Here is an 11713-nt window from a genome sequence, read left to right as displayed (position 1 = left end):
TTGTGGTGGAGCTCGGCTGCCCACCTGAATAAAACCACTACACCAGCTCTCTTAACAATGCATTGAAAACACATTTTAAAACATTTAAAAATTAATATTCTTATTACAAACTAGTGAATGTCCAGATGGAAAAGTAAAGAGCTTACAGCAAGTGAGTCTCACTTTTTAAGTCAACTGACTTGTGGAAAACAGACTCCACAATCAATAAGACTGTAAAGTAGGTATGTTTATTCAGCGCTGGGCAGCACGGGGGGGTAGTCCCACCAAAGTCATGCACATGCGACACATGGCAACTTGCCATGGTTATATGCAGTAACGAGTTACATATGCATGAAGTTTCACAATGCGCCTATACATATGCATAACATGTCCCCACTTCATATTAAAATTAGTTCCAAGGAGTCATTTCCATAAACTCCTCCCATCTGTGCTTGCACAGTGTATTCTAGTGGTGGTCGCCAGGGGTCATGGGGATGAAGATTGATGACTCTTCCTCATCACTGCTAGTTGACCTCTTGTCTTTGCACAGACTCAGTTGCTCCTTGGCTCTTGTCCATCCGCAGGACCAGTTTCTGCCAGTTTCTTAAGATAGGCTCACACTCTTATTAGGAGACTGGCCTTGGTAAGGGGCCCAAGGCTTCTTTAGTTAATTTGCACAATGCACCATAGTTAGCAAAAACACTAAGTAGCACCCTAGTTTAATGCCATCAGAGCTCTATCACTACTTGATAAGATTCTCCTCACTCCCTCTCTCAGTCCCCCCTTTTCTAAAAAGTTAGTAAATTCTTTTACTATTTCTAGGTTCAATACAGTGTTTCTCTATCTAACACTCTTTCAAAATATCTGTTAGACTCCAGTTTCCGTCTGAATTGGTTCTTTTTCCACTCGCTGTAGGAGTTTCCAGTACTCTTAAAACACCATAAGGTACACTGGTTCACCATGCAAAGAACCATGGACAAAACTATGACCACAACTATTGTGATAAACAACTGTTTCAGCCATGTTAGGTTTGGCAACCAGGAAGTCAATTTTTCTACCAAATCTGTAAATCCCCAGGATGTATCAACCTGAGCAACTGCATGCAAAATTTTATTATTTTCTCCAGGTCAGTCTCAATCTGTTTTTGTTCGTTAACATAATTTGTTAATTTGTTTTGTTTGTTAACATATACACAGCAAGTTAGAATCTGGTATATATGTTAACATTTTCACATAGGAGTAGTTCAAATCTCTCCCCTAGATGTTCATGATCATCCTTGCCAAATGGACATGTTCTATTTCTTAGGTAAACTATCACTTACTGCCTGAGTTTCACATAGGCATTGTGCACCCACTGTTCAGTTTCCTTGACCAATGATACCATTAAGACCGTGAGAAATGTAACCTTCCAAGTCACACCTGAGTAACCTTCCATGGGGTCTTGGGTGTCTTTTTCACTCTGGTGTGATGGATCCAGGCGTTTTGCTCCGTGATTCTGATCTCTGTGAAAGAGGTAAGGAGTACCTGGAATGATCCTTCCCACTGAGATTTCAAGCTCTTCTCTGCAAGAGACTTTATATACACATAATCTGCAGGTTGTATATTGTGCACTGGTCCATCTAACCCTCTACCCCGAGTCCCAGTCACATGCTTTCCAATTTCATTGAGCTGTTTACCTAAGGCCACCATATAGGAGGTCATGATTTCATCCCCTACTTGCATGGATATTCCTCTTTGTATTCCATAGGGTCGTCCATATAAGATTTCAAAGGGACTTAGCCCTTCCTTTGCCCTTGGTCTAGTTCGTATACGCAGAAGGGCTAAAGGAAGAGACTGAGGCAGGGCCAAATTTTCTTCTTGTCCCAATTTCACAATTTGCTGTTTGATTAAGTAGTTCATTTTTTTTTCCACTTGGCCACTCGACTAAGGGCGATATGGGATATGAATTTGCCAGTCTATACTCAAATGGCAGCTAATTTGTTGTACCACTTTTGAGGTAAAGTGTGGTCCCCTGTCAGAGGATATAGTTGCTGGAACTCCAAAACAAGGTATTATTTCTTGTAGTAATATCTTAGTTACTTCCCAAGTCTTGGCTGTTCTGGATGGGAATGCTTCTGGCCATCCTGAAAAGGTGTCAGTTGTGAGAAACAAAGTTGTGCTTTTGCACAATTTTTTTTGCCATGGGATTTTTGCTGTTTCAAAAAATCCCTCAACAATCCCCCCCTTTTTTTTTTCTTTGAGCAAACCAAGCCCGATGTAACAGTTTTGCAAGTAACCCTTTAACCACATTTATTACAATACAACACGCAATGATGATTAACACCACAACAAACAGAATCCTTAATCCCTCTTTGACTAATCCCAGTAACCGTCTATGCATCGTCCCAAACAAATCAGTGAACCATTGATTGAAAGGATTGATATCATATTGAATCTTTCTCATGTGCTCTTTCAGGAAAGTAATGGATTTGTGAATTGACTCATTATGATCAAAAAGGTTTAAACAGCACATTCCCTCAAAGTCCTCACACCCATTCCTTTGAGCTAAAAGCAAGAAGTCAATAGCAGCTTGATCCTGTAAAAGCACATGTTGCAGACTATTTGGATCTGATAACATCTCCTCAGGTATCTCTGTCGTGGCATGGGCTTGCTTCTCGGCCCAGCATACCAATTTTTCTAAGTTCTTAAGTGCAGCCACAGAGGCCACTCCTGGCACTAAAATTGCCAATGCCGCTCTAGCTGCAACACCAAGCAATTCAACATTATCATTGCAATCCGGTGTGAGCAATGCCCATTTATGTCTGGTGATCTCATGCAACTGTGACAAGCTAGGAGCAAATATAATGAGTTTATCTAAGTAACATAGACCTCCAATAGCATTTGCACGGATACCTTGCCAGGCCCTATCCCCGCAAATCAGAAAAACATCAGGAGGTAAGGCCAAAGCTGTACGATTGTTCCAAACGCTATAGTTGTTACCCCTTGTCTCCGTGCCATAAACCCCTAAACCCTGCCTAGCAAGTGTCATTGTAATCACAGGTGTTATTTGCATTTCTGTACCTGTATGGCTCTTTCCAAGTTCCTGTAGCAGGATCTCGGTAATTCATTCTTATTTGTGGTAACACATTGGGTGCTGCTATATTTATTGTTTGAAAATGAATACTCGCAGGAGGGTCTTCTCGGTCACCAGTCAAACATAAGTGATTCAGGACAACCAATGCCTCGGACAATCGTTCATCGATGTTCTTGATCTCTTTTAATCTCACTAATTGTTCCTTTAAAACCTGATGTGATCGTTCAATCATCACTTGGCCCGTGGGAAAAAATGGAACACTCGTTTTAGGCTGAATCTGTAGGAAAATCCATTCCAGAACTCGAAAATGCTGCCCTATCATTCCACCCTTGCCATCACCTGTGTCACTTATACTACTCCTATTACCCGTGCTGTGAGTGTCAGTGGCATCCTCCTGGTACCGTTTCTGTCTTTGTCGCCCCTTACTCTCCCCTTTTTCTTTTTGCCACTGACCATTCACCACAAATGGATGAGACACATGATTGCTAATTAGGAACGAGAGTGCAACGTCTGCTATACGGCTGCAGGCAGTGCCGGCTGCAACCTTAGAAGCTATTTGTGAAAGAGCCTGCCGGTGGTCATTTGGTAGTGTAATCCACGGCTCTGCACTCCTGCACCGCAATAAAGGTAGTAATATAGCTAAGTCGTCATTAGTAATCCGTACAACATGGCAACCGCACTGAATGTTATCCAGTAACATTTGTACATTTAACAAATTATGTAACAGCATAGTTATAACAACGATCTGGGGACGAATAGTCTTTTTTGCATTGCAAGATACGCCTCATAAAAAGAATGTTAGAGAGAAGCAGCACAGCTGCCGCTGCCTCCATGGTTACGTCAGACGGGCTGCAGGGTCCTGATCTCCGCCCCTCTGCTCTGTGCCAACTCGCCACACGGTGAGGGTCATCTGCCGTTGTCCGCTGACGCCTCTGGTCTCCCGTAGCAACTCGATCCCGGATGTCCCGCGTCGCACCGCGATGACGTCAATTTCCCGCGTCCCCCCGCGATTCCTTTGTTTCCCCGCGTCTCCCTGCATTTTTTTTTTATTTTTTTTTTTTCCCCTCACGTCTCCCCGCGTTTTTTTTTTCCCCACGTCTCACCGCGAGTCCTTTGTCCAGGTCGGTGCTTGGAGTTTCTCAATGTCTCTCAGGTGTTCCGGCTTCTGTCAGGTCTCTCCGTGTCTCTGAAGTCTCGCCGTGTGTCTCAGGTCTCTCAGCGTCTGTTGGGTCTCTCAGCGTTGCTCCGTCTGTCAGCCTGTCCGGGTCTCAGCCTGTTCAGGCACCATATGTTGCAGGAAACACAGCCGAAAGCACGACAGACACCAGTATGGTCAGATCATGCTTCATTTTATTGCCCGAATAGCCTAACTTTTATAGTGAACTTAACAGGGGTGGATAGTGTCTCACTATCTTATCCAAGATTATTGGTCAAAAGCACTCAGACAAAAAACTGCAAGAAAACAACCCCACCTGCAAGAAAACAACCCCCTTGTGATTAGCAGTCACGTAGACCTTGTCATTGAAGCCAGCTGCTGGCAACAATATTTTTCTAAATTCCTCAATTGGGCAATGTGGGAACACTGTCATGGGAACTTCTCATAGTTGCCCTGGTAGCTTGGTTTGCTCAGCTGCAGCAAGCCGTGGGATCTATGCTGTTTCAAAATTCCCTCAACAATATCCAAGACATACTCACTTTCTATTTTGGTGCACTGTGGACTTGAAACTTTCACAGCATCTTTTTTAGGCCTCATGGGACACCAGGAACCATCTTCTTGGAATTTAATCTCATCCACGTCTGAACATTCATTAAGGATTTCCATAAAGAGCCTGAAAAATAAAGTTAAGTGATTTTGATTCCAGTCTTTTCCTAAGCAAAAATGAGACAGTTAAGAAGTTGATTACAATCGACACTGACCTACAGTACATACTCTCCCCCTAATTTGTCTTCCCTGAAGACCTGTAGTTACAGCCTTTGCAGACATCCATACATCAAAATCAAATGATCCCAACCTACCCATGTTCTACTCCAACATTATCGCAGTTTAGAGATTCCCATACAGCAGTAGAGTAGAAGCAATCACCCTTTCAATCAAGTTTTACACAGTTTATAAGCTAAATTTTAAGAGTTAATAGCCTCACAGATAGTTCATGTAAAAGAGAGACATCCGTAGGTGTCACATTTGATTTTCTCCAGAGAGGATATGCTGAGGCTCAGGAGTTTGATGATGCAGTTACAAGATGATTTCTTGCAGTTTGCTACATGGGAATAGAAACAAAAGGATTCTAATGGCTCCTCACAGTCTAATGTACTTTTGAGAACAAGAATAGAAATGGCTAAACCTCAGGTCACAAAAACAATTAGTACAACATGAAAAATTTGAAGTAATTTTGTACTCTGCAAGCCCAGTCTCTCACCCATCTAGTATTAGGCTCTCATAAGCTGCCTTCTTGTCGCAGACAGGACAGATCCAGGTAGGCTTCTTCTCATTCATTTGAAGATAAAGAGCAGCATCAAAACATTGCAGGTGTGTGCAAGTAACAGCCCGGCATGGGATTGTCAGTCTCATTTTTCCCAGCTGCAGGAGGTGCATTTAAAGAATGTCAAAAGAAAAGAAAGCAAAGTAGACCTGGATAGCTAACAATGAAATCAGATGCAACCAGCAAGGTAACAGTCACTTCTCATTATAGAGTGCCCAACACTAGGTCACTGCATGCAAATCCACTCCAAAGCACATACAAAGTACCTGAGTGAACAATACAGCAGTCCTCAAAGTCTTATGACTAAGTTAAGAACTGTCAGAAACATTTCAAGTGGACCTGCATCAACATTATTTCTAGGATTTTATTTTTTAATAGGAAGACCTACTGAAGCACCCCCTTTGTCATTTTTTGCCAAATACCTCAAGGTTTGATTATTTTGTGAACTATAGTTATGTTAGACTGAGAATGGCATTATACCCATCTCAGCATAAGACTTAAACAGACCAGTCACAAACACAAGGTCAGTTTCTACCTGGAAAGAGAAAACCCAAGGCAGCACCACCTTGTTACTAGGTGATCTGTTTGTTTCCTTTATAGTAGCTGGCAGTAAAAGCAATATCACCGGGACCAGGAGGTCTGAAGTTCTGTTTCTCACTGTGCCCTTTAATTATTCTATCACCCTTCCCAGGTAGGCTCAATGCCTCCATGCACAAAATCGCTCCTTTTACTTTTAAAGGCCTCAATATACACACAAGTAGCAACTTGACTCTGACTGCATTACAGCTTAAGTATTCACAGGTCTAAACTATAGTTGGTTCTTCTCCTCATTTGCATTAATGAATCAGTATAACAAAAGCCAGTTAAGTTTCTGAAGCAGGGTGTTTTAAAAGCAGACCAACTCTGCACTAAAGATGAAAACACAAATCTGTATATGGTAATTTCCAGCCTTACTTACAGGACACATCAGAGAAACCCGCAGACTGGTTGTGGCAATCTCACTATCAGGATCTGCCGTTAGTTTTTCTTTAACTACCAAAATAAATTAAGAAGTTAGAGATGGGCACAACTACTTAAAATGCTAATCTTGATTCTCTAGTACATATACTTTGTTTCCAGCTATCTAAGAAGCCCTGAGCATTTAAGGAAGCTAGTTCAGAGCAAATACCATATAAGAATAGCTTCACAGGCATCGTGAGACTGTTTTGATGTGCAGCAGATGCAGTTCTGGCCACAATGTTTAGTAGAGCAAACTCTACCCAACGTGCAAGGAGACATCACATCACATCAGGGAGTGAGGTGTAAAGACAAGACCATTAGCAGCACATACAGGTGAACAAAACACATATTTAGGCCATCTATCTGCACCTCACTGCCCACTACACTAAGCAGTGCTCTCAGAATTCTCTTGAGAACATTTCAGACAAAATCGCTAAGTATTCCTCCCTCCTAGCTAGGGACCTACACTGAAGCAACGCACGATACCTCAGTAACAGCAAAAAGAACCTTTGATACTCTGGACACGGACTTTCTTTTCAAAATGCTGCAAATCTCCTGGGTACTACCAGTTCTAGTTTTAAAGAGCTGCCAACCACCCTCAGTAAGGAAAAACAGGAAGTTAAATTTGACTTACTTAGTGCTCTGGAATGATCGGGGTTTCTGATACCTTTCATTTTTAACCTCTGCAAAAGCATAGCTGAAGTGAGCTGACGAACAAGATACACAGACATGGAGTAATTCTACAAAAAGAGTAATTAAAGATGAAGTATTGATTTAACACTGTACTTCCACTACAGCAAAAAGTTACTGAATTTTTGTTTGGTAGTTATGGAAATACTTTGTGAAGTACTGACAGATGACTTCATTACTATGAAAGTCAGCAGTCCGCCAGAATTCTTCTGCTATCCAAGTCAATTTATCTCACTCCAGTTGTGACTTGACTACAAAAAAATATTCTCCACAACCAAGAGACAATCTGGGCTTTTTCTTGAAAAGATGACTTAGACTGGCAATACATTTTCTTAAAACATGCAGTCTGTAAGAGCTTCTTGTGTTTGTCTCCTACACATTTCCCTTTTTCCACTGACACTATCTTAAAGCAGAGCTCAAAGACAAACTTGCTATAAAGAAATGATTGATGTTGTTTTGGGAGCAAACACCACCTCCAAATGGCACACAACAGCATCAATTTCTTTGTACCTTGAGCTTGCTGCTTTTAAGCCAAGCCTCGTTATATCATACCCGCTCCTCTCAGGCTGGCCATATTCCCTAGCATTTACTGCTGTTTCCTAATTCATGCCACTTGCCAGCTTCCTTTGTTCAGGATTTCCTCTCCAAGGTCACAAGTGAGGAGAAGAATCTGCAAGTCTCACCACTGCAGAATAATAATGGTTTCATCTGCATAACACTCACAACCTGCAATCCCTCATTTCCACTCCCTGCCAGCCACCTTCTTGTAGCTCTTACACAACCAGACACTGCGCAGGAATTTTAAGAATATCTACCACCCTGCTCCTCCTTTACCAGCAATACCAGAGACAGCTCTTACCTAGATGAACAGATAAAGTTATCAAAATGCACAGGAAGCCACTAAGACAAATGTCTTGCTTTCCCTATCCTCGCAAAGATGGACTGCTTTGTACTGTTTATTGCCTACAGGATTAATATTACAGACTCTAGCCTGATAAGCTCTCTAGGATGACTGGGATAAATACCTCCTCTCCTCAGAAGCTCTCTTCTATCAGAGAAGTAGATGCAAATAAGCCCTTACTGTATCAGCCTACTGTATACTTACTGTATAAGCCCTACTGTATCACCCTTGGGGACAGCATGGAGTTGATTAAGGAGGTATTGGGGAGGCATTGGGGAGGCAAGGACAATCCCCAGACATGGACTGTATATCTCGAAACAAGACACTGGAACTCATGATAAGGAAGCGGCAGACGGACAGAGAAACAAATGCAAGGACTATAAATCTCAAAACTGGACATTGGAATTCATTATAAAGATACAACAAATGGAAGAATTAGCAACAACCAGCTCTCGCAATTAAGAAACGTGCCAATTCAGCAGATTCCTGACCAAAGGTGAAAAGTACACTGTGAGGAAGACTCGGGGTCTTCCTCCCAAAGACCCCTGCCCACGTCCCAAAGACCCCTGCCCACAATTCTTGGGAGGCTCTACGCAGGCGCAAGGTGCCAAAAGGCTAATTAGCATGAGAAGCGAGGGAAGGCGGGGATAGGTAATGCATATGTATAGGTGCTTGTAGAATATTGATAGATTGATTGTATAAATTCAAGACTGCTTTCCGCTTTGGGTATGCACGATAGGTGGAGAGATCCCCCGTGCATCCAGCGCTGCAATAAAGAATATACCACTTAAAGGAATTTCGGCTTCGATCTTTGAATCAGAGTGTCATTTAGAAGATGAATAGCAAAGGCCTGCTATGCAAGTTCTTCTACTTAGAAAAGCTAAGGCCTAAGCAGTCACCTGGCCATTTGAAGGGCCAATTCCTTTTAAACCAATAACTTCTCATTTCCTCAAAACCAGAAATTTACCTACAGGGACCGGAGAGCAAAAGGTATCACACCTGTCACCACCTGCTTCATCTCCTGCCACTGAAACCCAGCACACTTTCCCCCCCCTCAGCGCAGCTCTCCATGAAGAACTGCATTATGAAGATGCTTTTCTCTCTCTCCCCCCCCAGGTCTCCAATACTCCCTATATCTGCACTCAAGAAGTCAGCTCCCCCTCAAGTTACCCCAACTTCCAGGAATACTCTTCCTTTTTAACAATGGGCACGTGGCTTAGATACCCTGCCTTACAGACGCACACCACTATGGCCCAAGCACAGCATCACCAAGATGTATCACTCTGGAGCAGTTGGCACTAGCAGCCTGACACCTTCCCTGTACACTTTCCAGGAACTTGCCACCAAGGAGCTTTCCAAGCTGGAAATTCCACCTGTTTTACTTTATTTACAAGTGCAGTTTTAACGGAGAAAAGACATTTTCTCAAAAGAAAAGATGGAAATATCCATGAACTAGTTCTCCCTATAAAATAAAAATTCCTTTTGTAGAACTATTTGGTATCATTTGGTTAGAAAATACAAAAACATCAAGAGCAAATGCATGTCTCCTCTCCCACTCACAGGGCCTTAGCACATCTGTTCACTTTAAAAAGCCTTCCTCCAATAGATTGCCATAAAAAAAAATGAGAAAAAAACTTTACGACATGGCTACATAACCTCATGTTTATATGATTACACCATTAGGCCACAAAGTAGCTTCCCCTTTTATGTCTGAACTGTTCTGTGTTTACACCACAAAAAGACTATTTCTGACATATTTCAGGCAACCCCTAATGGCGAACTTGCCCAAAAATGTTCTCAAAGAAAGCCATACTCTCCATCTATGTGAACTCTATATGGAAGTCTTTGCAACCTGTATGCAAGTTTTGTGTGTTACTGTAAGCTACTGTACTTCTAGAGCTAGCTTTGTTTCCTGGCATCAAAAATAAACACAGCCACTTTATAACACCGCATGCCTTGCCGGCAGTGGGTTAGAAGGAACACTAGACAAGGTTATTCAGACTACTGCCCACATCCTACAAAACATACAGCTTACCTTTCCAATTTCAGATGCCCAGGAAATGGAAATCTGGTTTGGCACTGCTGATGATAACCTAACTAGAGATGTTATATTCAAGGGACGCCCAGGTCGCTTCTGTTCAATTCCACTTTTTGGTGGTGGAGCATATCCCTACGGGAAGAAGAGACAAAACAAAAAGCATTACCAAGTCTTCCCTCTGTACTCTGAAACCTGCTTAAACAATTTATTAGTTTAAAACCAACAGCAAATTAGTTTAAAAGGCAGCAAGTCACAAACTGTTAATTCAGTCTTTCATGTCTAAAGAATGGTTCATTGATCTTATTTAAGAAACAGTAAATTCAATTCTTGTCCCAAGAGATTGACAACCCCTTGATGTCTGCTTTGCATTAGCTACACCTAGCTTCATAAGCAACAGGTTGTTATTTGTACACTCCAGTGAGGGCCCTGAAGATGAGCTATGCATAGAATACCAGGTGTATTTAAGAGCTAAAAGACTTTGCTGCTGTCAGCAGAAGAAAAAATCTACTAGGTACTAAGAAATTCTTCAAAGCTGCGCAAATAAGCTGGACCACTTTCTGTAGTTTTACGGCATATAATGCTTGCCAACTGAATTAGAAGCCATCCAGCTCCCTTTTGCTTCTAGGCAAGCACATTTCAAGCAGAAGATACTTGTGCTATGCGAAGCACGTGGCCCAACTGCAGCTTATTCATCTCATCCTGCAACTATCACTGTGAAAGCAGCCAGTCTGTAACAGGAACCCGGAATCTGGAGATCAAGCAGACATCCTGCAGTCCGGTCATCTCAATCTCATCTTGCATCAGGATGCCAATAAGAGACTGGAGCCTGCATCTTGCACAGAAGAACTGACTGCCAGATTTCATCCTGTTCAAGACACTGTTGTTCTACGCTAGAAACTCTCCAGAAACAATACACTGAAAAAATACATTTTTTAATGAAGAGTTAACACTGTGAGAAACTAAGTTGTGTTTTTGCAGTAGAGAACTAATTTTCTGTATTCCGGGGTAGTTGTGTAATCATAATAAGGAGAAATGGTAAGTAGATAAGTGGATAGTAGAAGGCCTCACTGTTCCAACATAAGGTGGAAGCTTGAGAAAAACAGGATGAGCAGTGTGGGAACAGTAAAACAAAGATCACAAGTTCTCAAAACATAAGAAAGGAGAAATTAAAGGGTTGAAAAAAAGAAGAATTGTACACATATGGTATAGAGGAGCGTCGAGTAGCTTGTGAACCTGTAGTACTCAGCCAATGAGGAAACAGGGGAGGTGATCAGGTGTCGGGTAATAGGGAATAAAAGGTTATGATTTGTTTACTAAAATGTGCTCCTAATTGACAGGGCGCCCACCATTGCAATCGTGAATAAAATAGCTTCACAGAAGGTCCTGTCTGAAGAAAATTAGTTGAGATTTTTCTCATAATTTGGGGGCTCGTCCGGGATCTTGTCGCCTGCTGAAGCTTTCTTGCCACCACAGACAGGAAGGTGCACCCCACTGATTTCAGCGGTCCCATCGGGGGTGGTGGGTCATCTTGGTATGGCCGGCAAAAGACCGAGA

The 11713-nt window shown here is 42.2% G+C and overlaps 1 protein-coding gene across 1 annotated transcript; it reads right to left on the bottom strand.

The window, feature by feature from the left end:
- Nucleotides 1-255: 255 nt before the first annotated feature.
- On the bottom strand, nt 256-10306 carry LOC137847039 (E3 SUMO-protein ligase PIAS2). The gene is made up of 6 exons (XM_068665311.1): nt 10157-10306; nt 7165-7270; nt 6490-6563; nt 5469-5629; nt 4747-4880; nt 256-4324 (listed from the first exon to the last, which is right to left on the bottom strand). The coding sequence occupies exons 2-6, from the start codon at nt 7259-7261 to the stop codon at nt 4320-4322; spliced, it is 471 nt and encodes a 156-aa protein (XP_068521412.1). The 5' UTR covers nt 7262-7270; nt 10157-10306; the 3' UTR covers nt 256-4319.
- Nucleotides 10307-11713: the final 1407 nt, after the last annotated feature.

Source organism: Anas acuta, chromosome W (genome assembly GCF_963932015.1).
Source record: "Anas acuta chromosome W, bAnaAcu1.1, whole genome shotgun sequence".
NCBI lineage: Eukaryota > Metazoa > Chordata > Aves > Anseriformes > Anatidae > Anas > Anas acuta.
This window is presented reverse-complemented; position numbering and strand designations above follow the sequence as displayed.